General features: G+C 47.7%; 1 protein-coding gene across 1 annotated transcript in view; it reads right to left on the bottom strand.

Annotated features, from left to right (window-relative positions):
• Nucleotides 1-16,807: 16,807 nt before the first annotated feature.
• LOC149332434 (uncharacterized) overlaps nt 16,808-17,497 on the bottom strand; it is a 24,615-nt gene continuing 23,925 nt past the window's right edge. Inside the window, exon 3 of the mRNA XM_089557514.1 lies at nt 16,808-16,912. Coding sequence (XP_089413640.1) covers nt 16,808-16,912 — 105 coding nt within the window. The remainder of the gene's footprint in view (nt 16,913-17,497) is intronic.

Consider the following 17,497-nt stretch of genomic DNA (forward strand, 5'->3'; position numbering starts at 1 on the left):
CCACCGCTTCCCCGGAGCAGTCGCTCTACCAATTCGATTTGTAGCCGTTTGGCTGCGCTTGGGTGGACGTCAATGAGTAATTACTCCCTTATTACAAATCTACTCCACCTTGGGGGATTCCCCTAAAACATTTGGTCAACACTGTTCCCACTTCGAGTTACTGATCAATTCGCTCTCGCCCTACCATAAGCTTGCCGTCCCGGTTAGCTCGATTGGTAGAGTGACTGCTCCGGTGAAGCGGTAGTCCCGAGTTCGAACCCCGGACCAGGATGAATTTTTCTTTAAAAGAGAAGTTTCTGAGCAAGCGTTATAGTTTTCCTTTGTAGCCGTTTGGCTGCGCTTGGGTGGACGTCAATGAGTAATTACTCCCTTATTAGAACTACTTGAGCTTAGATCATTCCACAGAGCCATTGGCAGAGTGTCTCCATTAGCAAGATCTAAGATAAACCATGTTGCATTATGAAGCGGCACCACCGAGATAAACTGTCCCGACATTGCTTTCATTTAGCAGCTCCACTGTATCTACGTGCTCAAAGGCGCAGCTTTGGAGCGTCATTAAACATCACGCGGCAGAAACCGCTACTCGCACCCTTCTAAGTGTGTGTAATCTTCCCTCGTAGATGCAGGCAAGAAGGGTTGCGGGTCGCGCGTCATTCCGTGTCTGTGAGCGCGTAAAGAAGACCCCGCACAAAATTCCTCCCATGGGCCTTTTGCGGGCCTCCATTTGCAATAAATCGAATTAGCCGGAGGACCTTTGGGAGCTGTTTCTACGTGGGCTCGGCGCTTCTCCCCTCCGCTCCTGTTGTTGACTGCGTATAAGCCCATTTTGCGGACGCCGCGCAGGTACAATGGGAAGCGTTGTCATGGCAACGAGAAGAGCCGCCCACGAGAGCCGCAGGATGTTACTAAGTGCTGCGAAGTGAGACAATCAATAGCCAGTAGCGCGTGCTGAGGCAGCAGTCTTTCCGCACTGATGTGCGCGGCGAGCAATGTGCTTTAATGCGAGTTAATGAAGTGAAAGCATCGCGGACAACCCTTTTGCTAGCTGCGCCCCCCCCCCCCCCCCCTCTTCTTTGCCACCGCTTTGCCCGCACAGCTGGGCGAATGAGTCCGGTCGGTAATCTAACCCTTCCCCGTAGCCACCAAGCAAATGCGATTGTTGCGTAAAGAAAGAAAAGAAATTGAATGAAGCCCCTCCGCGGTAAAGAAATAGGAAAGGAAAGTGGGATCACTTAGCGGGATGAGAACTGGTTCAGCTTTCATTATGAAGCTGCTACGGGTGACCTTTCAAACAGCAACAAAGTTTAAAAGGAACAAAACGTTTTTTTTTTCTTCTCTCGCTCGAGAACATGAATCTGTCCAGAACAACCACTGAAAAAAAAAAAAGAAACGACACAAAAGAATACAAATAACAATATTTTATGCAGATTTTGTAAATTTATAAGAAGAATGAAGTACCCTGTGGTTGGAAACAGAAGAACCTAAAAAGTGAACTGGCAGCATTGCACGTTTCTAAAGAAGGAAACGGCAAGAACACTAGCAATAAATGAACACGTATGATAACTTACGGAGGAAACCTGGAAGTAGCTGAATGACTGATAAGAATTAAATGAAATTGAATGGCGAAATTTTGTTTAGAACATGAATAATTGAAGCTTGATGTCGTCACATTTATTTGTCGTCGTCATGCGTGCCGGACAATATTCTTTTGAATTTCGATGGAGGCGAAATTCTAGAGGCCCGTGTGCTGTGCTACGCGGTTGTGGGCCTCGGTTCTGGGCCTCGGTTCTGGCAGCCTTGACGCCATAGGAAGCATAAGAGGGTTCTCACGCAGCTTCCACCCTCTCCGTTCGATGACGTCCTACGTCACACCTGCGGTAACTCAGGACGTTCCACGTCCGCCGCTTATGAATGTGGGTGACGCTGATGAACACTCTCAAGGTTAGGTTATTTGTAAACATAAATACCCCCGAAAGCAGATGATTTGACAGCCGTCGCCGTAGCTCAGAGGTAGAGCACCGGACGCGTAATTCGAAGGTCGTGGGTTCGGATCCCACCGGCGGCATGTGGTTGTTTTTTCTTCTGCTTTTCTAATCAATTAGCTTTAAGCGATAACATATTCAGTAATATTCTAAATTGATCAACACCACAAAATAAAAAAAAATAAAAAAAATTAAAAATCCCCTGTGCGCCTTGGTTTCTGTGGCTGTTGGCTTCTGTCATACGTCAGTGCACGTTAAAGATAACCCATTCTCGATTTTTCTCAGTCCTAAACCGCTGTGCGATTGTTGTTCAGGTTTGATTTAGTTCATGGGGTTTAACATTCCAAAGCGACTCAGGCTATGAGAGACGCCGTAGTGGAGGGCTCCGGAAATTTCGACCACCTGGGGTTCTTTAACGTGCACTGACATCGCACAGTACACGGGCCTCTATTCAATCGTAATTACCCCCTTCTGTTCCTCAACATTGACATCGTCGCTTCTAGCCACCTTCTGTCTTTTTTTTTCTTTCACTAATATGGCGTCCCGGAAATGAAAGAAAACACGGCAAATGGTCGGGCCAGGAAATCCGGCCACAAATCCGCGGAAAGCGCTCTTGAGCACCGGTGATTTTCTCTGGCCACTTGATGCTTCCATAAATCGCCACTACTTCCATATCTTTCCTCGCTCTATACTTCCTTGCCGCCTCCAGTTTCCCCTTGAAGTGAATGAGCTTACAACGGGGAAGCAAAAAACGAGAAAAAAAAAGTAAAAAGAGCAAGCCATGGTCATGAAATGCCCAACATATTTGGTGCTTAGCTCGAGTGACAGACATTAGTTCTGAGGACCACTAAAACCCATTGGAGGAACTTGCAGCTCATGGTCTTGGCGTTTTGTGTGATTTTGCGTGTGCGTGTGAGTGCCCGCGTTCATAGTTGCTTTCTTGTGTGTGCTTATACGGAAGAAGTCTGGCCGTTCCCGCCACGTTGGGGCTATTTGTACCGCTGCTGCTTCCCTCAAACAGAAGTGTGCGCACAAAAAAACATAAATGAAACAGGGGAAGGGAAGACGCTGCGGCTGTTAGGGCACCAACATAGAACCAAGTGAGAATAACAGAGAGAGCAAAAAGAGAGCACGAAAGAAAAAATTACCGACGATTACGTTACTTCCTAATGCGAAATTTGAGCGCAGCAAATAAGCTGTTTCACCTTTTCGATAGATTGAGGCAAAGAAATCGAGCAACACATGTATGCGCTATCACAGAATTTTTTTTTTATTTTTCACACGTATTCCTTTAACAAAGACTCCACTAACAGTTCTTGACAGTCATGAAGGAAGCTTTGTGGTCGGAGAAATAGACTGATATATGTTCGACTTGGTACACCAATGCTTGATTCTCAAAGACGAGATCTATACAAGTGCCTCGCGAGGTTGTCACAGCCGTGGGACGCGTTACGAGCGAGAGGAACGGGATGTTCTCCCGCATAAGTGTTAGGAAATTGCTGTGTGTCTTTATGTCAACATTAAAGTCCCCCACTACTAACATCGGTGTGGATCGATGGACGGTTAATGCGAGTTGCAGGAAGTGCACGACGTCTTTCGTGAGTGCGGTAGGGGCGAAGTAGGCAGCTACTACCAGCAAGCCGTTGGGCAACTTTGCGGCGCACAGTTCGCCAACTTCATGTGACGTGCCAAACATTTCGACTGGTATTGCAGAGAGACCTGTGCGCAAGTAGATAGCGACTCCCGCCGCTCTGTTGTGGTCTCTGCGAGCAGCACAGCAGTATAGGAAATCTATGATTTCGAGAGGCTCTTCGGGATCCATCCAGGTTTCAGCAAAGTACAGAGGAATGGCGCAGAATGTGATCGTGGTGTACGTCCTTGGCATGTGCGGCAAGGGAGCGTACGTTAAGAATGTGGTTGTGAATGATGAATCAAGTGCTGCCAGCGAATGACGCGTCCATTGGCTGTCTGCGTGTGTTACTGATGTGTGGTTAACATGTTAAGCTTCGCCTGTAAGAGTGGAACGCGACAGCGTCTTGCAACGCTGCCAGGGAGTCCACAGAACGCCATCGCCAATTCGGCTGTACGCCTTGCTGGACGGTAAATTTATTTTTTGAGGAAAGGAAATGTATCTCTGTCGCATATCTGGGTGGACACCTGCACCTCGCCGTAAGGGAAAGGGGGAAGATGGGAGTGAACGAAGACGCCGTATTAGCTAGACGCGCCTTTGTTCATTCCAAACCATTCAGCTGGCATTACGGAGTGGCTAGCGTGCTCGTATCGCACTCCGGAGACCCTGGTTCGATTCCCCAACTCGACCAATTTCGTTCTCGGTTTTATTGATTTATGCGGTCTAACTAGAAAGGTTAATTAGGCTATTTCATATTTATATTATTGCATTTCTATCCATCGTGTTCTGTCATTAACCTGTGAATTGTTGGAACTGTCTAGGATGTTCGACACAACGTATATGAAACGAGCAACGTCTTACTGAGTGGGGAAGTGCGTGGTGGTGGAGGGAACGCGGCTTCGTACTTATTTTTTTTTTTTCAGCAGCGTCTTTTTCTGCGGACGCTGTTGTCGCTGCGGCGCGCGTCTTTTCTTTTCTTTTCTTCTGACCTCTTCATTCTCCTCTATATTAATTAGGCTAATTGATTAATTAAGCAATTAACTAAACTCAGTCCAACTTAGTTGCAGCATCACTATACGATCCCTTTGATTGGTTGCATGGTTACTAGCCAAAGTACAATTGGCCCCATTTGAAATTCGCGCACTGTGACGTCACGAGCATTTCGACCAATTGAAAAGCGTGGCATTGGGGGCGGAGCTGGTTACGAGGCCGACGCCGACGCCGACGCGAAACCCAGGAACGGACGCCAAAGAGCTGCGCTCTAAAAAAAGGAAACTAGCTTAAGCTGGACCCTTACCGCAGATTAGTGGACACGGCTATTTAATTCCTGAGGGGTGGACGTCATCGGCAGGACATGGTTTTGTGGGTGGAGTGAGAAAACGCTCGCAGCCGACTTTAGAGAACCACTCTAGTATTTAGTCGGGATCATCCAGGTACATGTGGGACGCAAAAGATTTGTAGTTTCGGGGAAGTGCTGCCAGCCATCCGTGATTAAACCTTCCAGCAAATAAGTGAGCAATGTTGATTCAGAAAAAAAAAAAAAACCTGTGAAATATCATTCGTTCCACAGGGAGTCGGCACAACCACAATTTAGAAAACGCTAGTCAGTGGATGTCCCACACTTTATTGCAAACACGCTGAGAAGAGCTTTGTTTACTACTGCGATACAGGATAGGTTACCAGAAACGTCGATATGCTGTTTTGTACACCTACCTTACAAAGTGGCACAAGCCAAGCATTCAATTGAGTGAAGTGTAAGCGCGGGGAAGGCTTGTGCTTTCACGCAGCAGCGTCAAGGCTGCCGTTCTTCGGGAAATCCGGCGTCGTCGTCGTCATCTTCGACGTTGTGAGCTAAAATCCCCGTAGAAGCAACCTAGTTGGGTGAACCAGGTCACATGACCTTGTGACGTCATCACAACCTGCCCATCGGATCGTTAGCAAACTGACCACCGTGGCAGGTGGCAGTTAAATTAATGATTAGTTGCGAGAGATTGCTCAGGAACAGCTACGTGGATCGCAGAAGCCCCACAAGGTGGCGGCACCTGCCATCGCAGGGCAGCGGCGCATCGCTTAGCCGCTCCTCCACAGCGACGGAAGTGGAATTGGGACTTGCAGATATCTATGGATGTAAAGTCGAGAATGACCAACTCCGCATATATTTGCAACCCATTAACACTATCGCAGAATATCTTGAAGGCCGAGCATGCGTGCACCCTTCAGTTTTTATAATAACACATTTTATTCTTTTCTTGAACGTGTCATTTGTTGGTAGCGTTTTATTTTTATTTTTGCAACCGAGGACGCGAAGGCCCCGTTTTCGCACAATGCTGGGAGCAGCCGATATCAAGTAAAAAAACAAAACAAAACAAAAACATTTTAATGGCAAATATGTTAGAAAACACCTGAAATATTCAGACCGTCTGATTTCTATCAATTATTTTCGGTCATGCTCGTGAATATTTTAATCATTACAAGCCTCATTTGGCCATAACGGGTCATCGGTCCTAAAATTCGCCCACTGTCTGGAGGGAAGTCACCTCGCGAGGCAGGAGCGTTCACACTGGATAGAGAAGAGTGACTTCATTATACCGGAAGCGGCGTCAGGTCCGCTAAAGGCATCAAAAGCTGCTAATGCTATTCTTTATCCACACACATTGAAATTGGTTTTGATGCCACCCTGCTTCACGGCTCTGACACTAAAAGCGGCAAATAATTCCGAAGGCCGCGCGCCACGGAGTCAGAGGGCGAAGTGGTAGAAGAGCGACTGACGCGATGAAAAATCTCTGAAGCATGGGACTCCCCCATCTCCGCATCCTGTGAGTTATGGTTTTGGGTTCCGATCCCGCTCGGGTGAGAGGCGGGAAGGCGACAGTCCCCGATGAAAAAACGCCGCGACGCCGCTTGGTGGCGTCACGTCTAAGGTCGAGTGAAGTCGGTGAGAGAAAAAAAAAAGTAATAATAGAACATCCTAGGATTCGACCAGTTCTCGGTTATGAAAGCTCTTAGGGCGGAAAGCTACTTTGTTTATTTCTTCGAGGAAATTTTCTCGTGTTTTTCTTTCTGTTATCTTGCTTATTCGCGTGATAAATGGTGGTAGCCTGACACTAGCCACGTTACCAGCACTTCTTCACTGTCCGCACCACAACAAATGGGGTCTCCAGGCTGAACTGAGCATCCGGAAATAATAGCGGAACCGCAGGAATGCTGTGTCCTCAGCTATGCGCGTCCCAGAATAGTGAGGCAGAACGCCGAGGAAGTTGCAGTCCATCAGTGTTCCATTTGGTGATGAAGTCTGCTCGGCCGACAGCGCAAGAATTGATTTATTACGCGCGCATTCCCAACAAAGCCTGACCCGTGGGTAGAGGAAAGGTCAATAAATGTGCCCTGTAGACGCTGCAGATGTAATCAGAGGGCACACCCGACGTAACGCTGTTAACACCAGTCGGTCGTCGCTTTCGTTTTCTTAACTGCCTATTAAGTACAACAGCTGAGGCTGGCCGTTCAGGAGGATAGGGCTCCACGCGTGGTAACTAGAGTAGCATGCAACGCGATTAGGCATGTTATGAGCGTTCGAGTGGTCTGTAGCAGAAAAAAAAGTGATATTTCGTTACGATTTTTGTCAGGTGCCCGTAACGCTTGTCTCTCGAGAGCACAGCACCAAAAGTTCCGGTTCCACTTTAAAAACCGCCACAGCTTTCTAATCAGTGACGTCTGTTCAGAAGCTTCTCAATATCTCCCCTAAAGCCTAACATGGAAGCGTGGGAGAACGTAAACAAACTTTGTGCCGATTATAATGCAGGTTAAATTACACTGATATTCAAGGAAAGGGATTCTTAAGATTTGGAAAATTACCGTCTGCGTCTTGTACAATGTAATTACTAAGACAGATTAAGCGGGCACGTTCACATGATAAGTGAGATCATAGCTAGGGGTTGGAGCTCTGGGTTTTAACGAAACAAAAAAAAAAGCTGATAAACGGATGTTAAATTTTTCAAATGTTATCTCCACCGAAAAAGATCAGGATCCTCCATACGTACCGTCTTTACCAAAAGTAACCGAGCAGGCACGACGGCAGCGGAAGCGGGCTCTCAGCCGAGCGGTGGCGCTGCGGTTCCCAGCGATGGCCGCTGCCCCCCGGCTGCCTGTTCGCCAAATGCAGCCGGTACAGCCAGCGATGACAGCGCCGCCCACCGGCAGGTAGCAGCCACATTAAGGTTGGTTATAAATATTCATTCAGAACGACTGCTTCACAAGTATCTGATCTCGCTTCGGCGAGCGCGGCTTCGGCCGCTTATCTGATTGTCTCAGCAGCGTCCGCTCCGGCGGACGCAGTTGTTGCTGCGACGCGCGTCTTTTCTTGCCTTTTTCTCTTTCCTCTGATATCTTACCTCTCCTGTATCTGCACGTTGGCAGCGGTGGTGGCTTGGCTAGAGCCAGTAGCAGGCCCGTGCAATTTCCTTTTCATCGCAGGCGTAGCAGGAAACGAAAGGGCGGACAGCCTGGCTCGAGGGCTCACTTACCGAGCAGGCTTATCGGACGCCCCGGAGTTACGGCTACTCGCGTGCGAGGGAGGCTACGCAGAGACCCTACAACTTTATAGGGGAACTAGATTGAGGTATCCACCACCACACAGAGCACTGACTAGGGAAGAGGCTGTAGGATGGCGTAGGCTACAGACGAACACTTTTCCTAACCTGTACATATACAGCAAAATGTCACCAACGCAATTCAGATCAGACTGTCCCTGGTGCGGCGGTACACCTACACTCTATCACATTACCTGGGAGTGCGAAAGAAACATAGCATTCCACAATTATCAAACACCGAGTGAGGAGCAATGGGAGAGCTGTCTCTCCAGCAGCGAGCTCGAGGTCCAGAGGGCCTTGGTACAGCACGCTGTTGAAGCGGCACGACTCAGTGGAGCCCTGGACTGAGGGCCCACCCTTGCTCGAAGACTCAAGTCGCCAGCGCCCAAGCAGGACGACCAAGAAGTCTTCATCTCCGCGAATCTCTTGAAAGAGCAATAAAAGTTTTCTCTCTCTCTCTCTCTCCTTTTCATCCTTCTCTCAGTCACAACAAAAACACAACAACTGCTTCACATCGGCGCTATGGCGCTATGGCAGAAGAGGAAGAAGCCGTTCTGTGCGGCTGTGCTTCAACATGCTTCTTGCTGGAAACAGCGCATCGGCCGTTGGCCGAGGTCTACCGACGTCTCAGGACACTACGGACTCGTACAAAGTTGTACTTCCCCGATTGCCTACCGGTAATGTTGTCCTTAATACCGTTTTCCTGCATGCTGACCTTAAGGGTCGCCCGTACCGAGCACCTTACTTCCGTGACGCACTCGCACAGATATTGGATCTCCGGGAAATTTTGTGCATTGGTCAATACCAAATGAGCCACGTGTGGATGGTTACCTGCGAGAGTAGTTCCTCCAAACAGAAGCTTGTTAACAAAGCGGAGTTTCCTGTCAAAGGACTGCGGTGCATGGTGTTTGACCCGGATACTAAGAACGTCAAGGTTAAGCTCCTTTGGCTTCCCCGCTATATGGAACACCGGAGGATTGTGGAAGCATTAGAGCCTTATGGCACGGTTCAGTCTGTGGAGCGTGAAAAGTGGCGGTGCCCAGGGATGGAGCATATGGAAACGTCGAACCGTGAAATCTCCCTCACACTCAAGGATGGAGTGTCAGCAAGCACAATCCCACACACACTTAATGTTTATGGAGTGCAGGCATTAGTCCTTATCCCAGGGAGACCTCCACTGTGCCTCCGATGCAGCCGGGTTGGGCATGTACGGCGCCAGTGTCGCACGCCTCGGTGCACCCAGTGCCGACGCTTTGGCCATAATGCGGAGAACTGTCTTGAGTTACGCTGACAGGCTGCGTCAAGGCCAGTGCTCACGGGAAGATGACGTGGCATTAGAACACATCATGGATGTGTCTGAGGTTGTCGACGCGACCGGAGAACTAAGTCGTGAACATCGAATAGATGGGGAACAGAAGACTTCAACACCTCAAATCAACACGGAATCTGAAGCGACTGGCCATCTAGCATCCGCGCCTCCAGAACGAAAACCGCCGGACCCGGGCCCCCCCGTGAGTGCTACAGAGACTGCTGTGCTTGCTGCACAGGAACACCTCGTCGCCACAGGTCAACGTCCGGATATGCCTCCTGTGGAGTCAGACGAGGCAATACAGCCAGTGAATGCTCGCCGATCCTCCTCTGTTGCTGATTCTGCTTCGTCGTTGGAGGGTAACGGTGAGCCGTGTGTGGCGTCGATCTCTGGCGTGTCCGGTTCTCTGTCGGCTGTCAGTGTGGCAGCGAGTGATGTGCTCCCCTCGGGTTCGTGGGCCGAGGCCTTGGCTGTCTCAGAGGAAGACATGGACAGCACCGCACCTTTGAAACGTCCAGCAGCTGACGAGGTGTGTATCGATGGCGCTGACCACAAGGCACAATGTGTAGAGGCCACGGGAAGGGTGGCGTTAAAGAGGAGGGCGATGTCTGCCCGAGAGGCCGCCAATTTGGAGACGGGCCACCCCATTCCAGGGGATGGCGTTTGTTAAGACTGGCACCAAAAATGGCGAGCGTCGCAGCATATCAAGTCACTACCCTTAACGTTAGGGGTATGCGTAATCGTAGGAGGCAACAGCAGGTACGGCATCTCTTAAAGAAATGGAGTGTGTGTGTGGCCGCTATCCAGGAAACAAAGTTGTCCTCTGATGAAGAGACAGCAGCTGCTCTCGAGCCTTTTTTGTCGGAATACAACATTATTGTTAGCCACGCGAGAGGCTTATCAGGAGGTTGTATGCTATTCCTGGCGAACACGCTAGAGATGACAGCCTTGTCTTATTGCATAGATGACGAGGGGCGACTTATATGCTGTGATCTCACAATTTCAGGTGTACAGTGGCGGATTATTTGTGTTTACGCCCCCACAAAGCAGCGCGAGAGAAGGCTCTTCTTTCTGTCATTAGTTGAACATTTGTGCACGGACCGCAAAATTATATTGTTGGGAGATTTTAATTGCGTTTGTAGGGATGAGGACCGATCAGTGGTATGTAAGAGATACGACCCTAGTGCTGCATTACTTACCGACTTGGTTTCTGAATATAGTCTTGTGGATGTGGGACAGGAAAAAGGCGACTGTATACATTTCACTCATTTTCAGTTTTCCTCTAATGCTCGCCTTGACAGAATTTACGTTTCTGTAGACGCGTTAGCAAGTGTGTTTGGCTACTGGGTGCGCCCCATCTTCTTCAGTGACCACTGTATGGTGTCTCTTCAGATAGGGAGGTACACTCGGCATGTACTTCACCCTCGATGGGAGTTGTGGAAGATGAATAACTGTCTGCTCTCAGACGAAATCTTTCAGCGTGCTGTACCTACTTGTTTGAAGGACGTATGGTCACGCCGTGATCTGTCCGTTTTTCAAAAGTGGGATTTGTTTAAACAGGAGATCAAAAACTTGGCAATTGAGGCCTCAGCAAGAATCGCTTTCCTGAAGAGACACCACCTTCGTGAGCTTGGGCGCACCCTAACGGAGCTACATGAGCTAGAGAGGGTAAACCCGGGTGCCTATCTCGAAGAGATTAATAACGTAAAAGCAGAGCTTCAACAATTTGCGACAGAAAGATATAAGGGGGCCTTGATACGATTGGAAATTCAGTATGGTGATTGCACATACAGCGATGCGCCTGGTATTCTTGCTGCTTTCTTCGACTATTATCGAAAGCTGTTTGGTCGTTGCGATGATCCAAATCAGGGTTTCGATTACAGTTCCTTACTCGGAAACTTCCCTCGACTAGACGATGAGAAGTGTGCTATAGTGAAGGGATCTATCACTTTGGATGAAATTCAATCAGCCATTTCTGCCCTGCAGAGCCAGAAATCTCCTGGGCCAGATGGTATTACTAGCGAATTCTATAAAACTTTTTCGCCTTGCCTAGTGCCTGTTTTGATGGAAGTTTTCCAAGCATCTTATGATGTGGGTGTCCTGCCTCCCACTTTCTATTCTGGGCACACAATATTAATTCCCAAAAGCAAAGATACTAATCGGTTGAAAACTGTTGAGGGATATCGTCCAATTTCCCTCTGCAATGTTGATTACAAAATTTTTGCCAAGGTTCTTAGCAGTCGTCTGCAGCTCGTCATTATGGACTTGATAGGTTCGCATCAGGTCTGTGGTATTAGAGGCCGTAGTATTCAAACACATATCCGTATTGCACGTTCAGTATTAGAGACAATATCAGATGAGACAGGCCAAGTTGCTCTGATTCAAATTGACTTGGCGAAGGCTTTTGATAAAGTTCGGCACGATTTCTTGTTCGCGGTCTTGGAGTATGCAAATATTGGTGACGTCTTGCTCAAAGGCATAAGGCTGTGCTATAAGAACTCCTATACAAGGGTTATTGTTAATCAGGAGCTAACGAAACCAATACCACTAGAAGCATCTGTTCGTCAAGGATGTCCACTGTCTCCATTGTTGTTTGCCCTATATCTGGAACCCCTCTGTCTCAGTATAATTAACAGCGTAGCTATCCGCGGTTTCTCTCTGGCTCGATGTGAAGTTAAAGTTTTAGCCTATGCTGATGATGTCGCCCTCTTTTGTTCTGACAAAAAGAGTGTACTTGAGGCTCTAAACTTGACTAAACAGTTCTGTGATGTATCAGGCGCGGCTCTTAATTTAGAGAAATCCAAAGGCTTTTGGTTGGGTTATTGGGGAACTAGGCCAAGCCAGTTCGGTGGCATATGCTGGGACAGTAGCCCTCTTGAGTACCTAGGCGTTCCGCTGCACCAAGTTCGCAACAGTACAGCCTACTGGGATTCACAAATTGTAACTCTACGGCGGCAAACACAGGCTTGGATGGGTAGGGAACTCTCAGTGTTTGCGAGGGCACAGGTCTGTAACATATTTTTGTTTGCAAAGCTCGCGTATGTCCTTCAAGTCCTGCATTGTGCGAGGAGGAAGGTGCAAGCAATACACAGAATATTTGCAACATTCGTTTGGCGCTCTCAATGGGAGCCCATGAGGCGTGACAACTTGTTCCTTCCCTTAGAGGGTGGTGGAGTGGGTCTTGTTCACCTGTTCGTGCATCAACTTGTTTCCCGTTTTTTCTTTTTAAAATCGGCAAACCACCCGTTTCTGGTAGCTGTGCTCATTAGGCGGCTTAGTTTTCATTTGCCTTACTTATTCGCACCGACTGTGCAGGCTCGTGAGGGGACTTTGTGGGGATTCCTCAAGGAGGTTGCTGACACTTTCAATTTCCTCACTGTGCGCTTCTCTTTAGATTACCTGTATAGCCTCTCGAGAAAACAGATGACCCAGGCTCTCACTGAGTCTTTGTTCCCTACACCATTGTATCGGCAGCCTTATCTGGGGTCTTTGGACATCAGTGTTCTAAAGCGTGTTAGGCGGATGTGTATTCAGGCAGCCGCTAAAACGTTCTTTTTCAAACTACACACAGCGACGCTGCCTGTCAAGACATTTCTTAATGACAAGGGGATGTTTGTACCTTGGAATGTGAATTGCCGTCTGTGTAACGTGCCTGAGACAATTGATCATTGTTTTATCCTGTGCCGTGATGCCATGTTTTTTTGGGACATACTACAACGAACTCTCAAGAAGGACATTGAAATTACACCGTACACTATTAGATTTCTGCCTGTTGACAAAAACTCTGTTGTGCCTTATGATCTGTTTATGTTGATGGGACTATTCAGTCTTTGGAAAAGCCGTATGATGGACAGACATGCCGAGCCACCAAGATCGTCCAAATCTGTGTTTCGAGAACAGTGTGCTTTGGTGAGGAGTGTATATGCTGCACGCGAAGAACCTCCAAGCTGGCTGCCGTGCCTAGATGCATGTGTGTGCCTCCCTGGATTTTGATGTTTTGATGGGGCTGCAGTGTTGAGTTAGGGCAATGGCGGGCTCCTATTAATCAGCCCGGCAACTTGAGACGCGATCTAGTCTGATTGAAGTTTTCCTCCTTTCTACGGATGTTCTTCCATGCAATAAAGAAAAAAAAAAAGGCGCTATGGCGCAGTGGATTAGAGGCACGTGTTGCGTATGGAAGGTCGGCCGTTCGACTCCGCTCTCTGTGCTGTAATTTTATTGTTTCTTTAATTAATTTTTTTTGCTTCCCTTTTAGGTCGCAAATCGTGATGCTTAGTGCCATATAACGCCGTTTAAGATTTCCAAATCATTTTTACAGATTATTCACAGCGCTGGAATATCAGTATTGATTTTAAACTAAACATTACATGGTTAGTAACAATACGTTGGTATAGACATTTTAAACATTATTTAGGAATTAATTATACCTTTTAGGTAAGGCGTTGTGACAATCTTCAATCACCGTGACCGATTCACCGTGCTTTCAAGCCTTGTGGCTGTACAGGCTGCAGTTGGCGAATACGCCCCCCGGCTGCGAGCGTAAACTTGGTGTCGCAAGGCCGCGCTCTCACTCTCTTTTCTTGGCTGATAACAAGCAAGGAGGCAGTATGTGCGGCGCCTTTGGAGTGCTCTCATACCGACCGAGTGAGCAGGCTCACAGTCAGCCAGTTCAAACTCGCAGTCAGGGAGCAGCGGCCAGCGTTGTAGTAGCGCCATCGCTAGGCTGCAGTCCCGGTGATTGCAACTAGTACTAAATATCCAGCAAGCTATGATCGACCGTCTTTGCCAAAAGTAACCGAGGAGCCGCTCCGGCTGCTGGCGCGGCCGCTCGGTTACTTTTGGCGAAGACGGTCGATCGCAGCTTGCTGGCTATTTAGTACGAGTTGCAATCGCTCAAAATAGATAATTAACAAAGTGCGAAAGCCAAGAGTGCGGGGAGACAACGGTATCACTGGATTAAGTAGTGAGTTGCGCGTTTTGAAGCATTCCTCCGCTGCTTTACACACTGCCTCGCGAAGCTTCCCTGACTAGGTATCGCCATCAGCTTACCGACTATCAGCCAATTACCAGTCTTTTCTTGCTTAGCAAGTTTTTGTACGACGTGCGAGGGCACTGACGACGTTTGTAAACGCAACCAGCCTCAGTCAACTGGGAACCATGCATGCACCTCCCGAAAAGGTGCCGTGTTCTGACTTGCGCAATGGTTCAGCAGCATTTCCATCGCAACCGTCATTGTGAGGATGGATAGCGTGATTGCGGGTCCGTTGGATCCTTTTGGATTTCTTTCTAAAAATTTTTTCTTTTGAAGTGGTTTCACAGTTCCTTCCCTGACAGCAAGAGTGAGAAGAACGTCACAACCCATAAATACACTTGCATTTACCCAACAAGATAAAGCTACCCCGATATGAAGGTGACTACAGAGAAATTCCTTGTTCCACTTGCCTAAGCGAGGAAGGTGTATATATGTGCGTTGCTTCCCTGTTGATTTCGCTTTTTGTTTCTGTTTTATTCGTGTTTTTTTCTTCAGCTCAATTTTTCCGAATGATATGCTCTTTATGCTTTTATGACATGTTACGGCGACTTAACGCCGTGCTGTTAGTTTCTTTTTCACTTATGGCTGTAGTAATCTATACTGCAGCTACTGCACTCAACGCTACCATTTCTGCGTTAACTCCTTGTAGAGAAACTACCCTTGCTAAGACGCAAGCCAGGACAAACTAAACGGATGTTCCAGTTGCACAAGGACATCACTTATATTACTGAAAAAAAAAGATGTTTTTCGCTTGAGAAATTATTTTCACCGAAAAAAAAAGCGACAGTAGGACTTTGAAATAAGTTCTGAAAAAAGCCCGCAGAATTTTCAAGAAATTAAAACGAAAGAATTCAACCCTTAGTTACAGAGAAGGGCACAGAATTAAGCCAAAGCATTTTTCAGTCGAAACATCAATAACCTTGTTGGAATTGCGTGATAATGGTATGCAAGCAGCAGATATAAAGCAGGTCAAAAAAACGTACGGGGCGTGCACACTGTGATGCCACATGACAAAGGCTGTGTATCATCGCTATATTTTCTGGTTGCAGGCTGACGACCTATGAAAAGCAATGGAAACCGAGTGGGGGCGGCTGAGAACCAGAGTACTCACCAGAACTCGCGCTGTTCCAGAGGCTTTCCGGTAGGACGAGTGCGGTGAGTTACGAAAACGAGCCCATGACTCGCTACCAATCGCCGGTTGCTGCTCCTAGGTTCACCGAGAAGGTTTATGGTTTATGTGGGTTTGACGTTCCAAAGCGACTCAGGCTATGAGGGACGCCGTAGTGAAGGGCTCCGTAAATTTCGACCACCTGGGGTTCTTTAACCTGCACTGACATCGCACGGTACACGGGCCTCTAGTAAATTAGTGATTTTTGAGGAATGGAAATAGCACAAGAGCTGAGTTATCGCAGACGTTATGCTTTCTGACAGTGTGTGCTGTTTTTGTTGAGTGCAAATGCATCACATCTTTTTGATCCTCTGTGCTCAAATCATTACGATATGACTTTGTATTAGTGCGATCAACTGGGGAAACACAGACAGTGATTGAAACTCCGCAATGTCTGAGCGTCTGCGTGCCTTGATAAGGTCGCACAAAAAGAAAAAAGCGCCAAGGTCGAAGAGTACGCACTTCCGATTCCTGAAAGGGAGTGTCGAGCACTGGGGGGGGGGGCATTGCTTTTTCGACTGCCAGCAGTTGCGAGGCATTCGAGTAGGGACACCAAAGCACCCACACTCTAAGCAGGAAGGAGTAAAAAAGGGTGTAAAGTTGTCCTCTAACTGCCTTTTATAAAAGGCTAGGGGACGGTTTACACCCTTTTTTACTCCCATATAGGCATATTCTTGTTTCAAGTGCACCTTAGGAGCACTGATTACGCCCTTTTAACACTGTTGCTTCACGCGCGACTCACTTTGCTCGTGCCCTTCCAGCATGTCGCTGACTGGGGATGGCCTTCACTGGCATGCTTAAGCAAGCGTTCGTACGAGCAGTTATTTTCTACCCTCTATGTACAGGAAAACACGCTTTTCAAGGTATTCAGTCTTGTGTTTAGTTAGGGCATGGGTAGTTACCCAGTGAGTGATGAAATAAATGGCTACGCATGACAGTTATTACACACTTCACGACTAAAATGGCAGTGAAGATTTCCGAGGCAATAAGGCAGTTCACTGCCAGTGTCCAACACCGGCCACTGTTCAGAAGTCCGTGGTCTCTGCACTCCGGTGTGTGTGCTCAAGGTTCGCAGGGTCATGCCTGCTTTCCCGTCTTCTTTACGCGCATTTCTTCCACCACGACACCATCGAAGACACGCACGTCGCCAACAGGTCCGTGAGCCAGTCCTGAGGGATGGCTTCTCTTGGCTTGCACCGCTTGCGCTGTGTACATGAAGAGAGAAGGAAAGAAATACATGGTAAAGCACCGTGCAATGCAACGCGCCTTTAAATTTTTTACGTAATATTCATAGCCAGGTAAAGAAATAAAAGCAGTCTGTGAATGTATTTCGCCAGTTAAATTAGAGTGTGCGTGCTGCTTCGCATTTTGCTTCTATATAATCGCCGCTTCAAGGGTACCGAGACGTTTACCCGAACAAAAGCTGAATGCAAGAACTTAGCAACCAGCTAAAAGAGAAGACAGAATACCATTGGACATTGTATTCACGTATAATCGCTCAAGTGCGTGAACGCGGCAAAAAAAAAAAATATGCGTTTTGATTGCTGCATTCTAGTGCTTGCGCAAGAAACCTTTTTACGTCTTATTTTGCTGTGGCGCATCAAGATATAGACCACAATACTTTGTTCATTATTATTCGCACATTGTCCCGATTTTAAAATTTGTAAATTTTCAAGAACATACTTTTTGGTAGTTATTATCCCACACAGCAAACCTCTCAAAACGCACTGATTGTTTCTCTGTTCTCCTAATACGAGAACCCTAAACAGCAGCGCACGCCTATGAATCAC

This window comes from Amblyomma mixtum, chromosome 8, assembly GCF_055824585.1.
Source record: "Amblyomma mixtum isolate Tamu chromosome 8, ASM5582458v1, whole genome shotgun sequence".
Classification (NCBI taxonomy): domain Eukaryota; kingdom Metazoa; phylum Arthropoda; class Arachnida; order Ixodida; family Ixodidae; genus Amblyomma; species Amblyomma mixtum.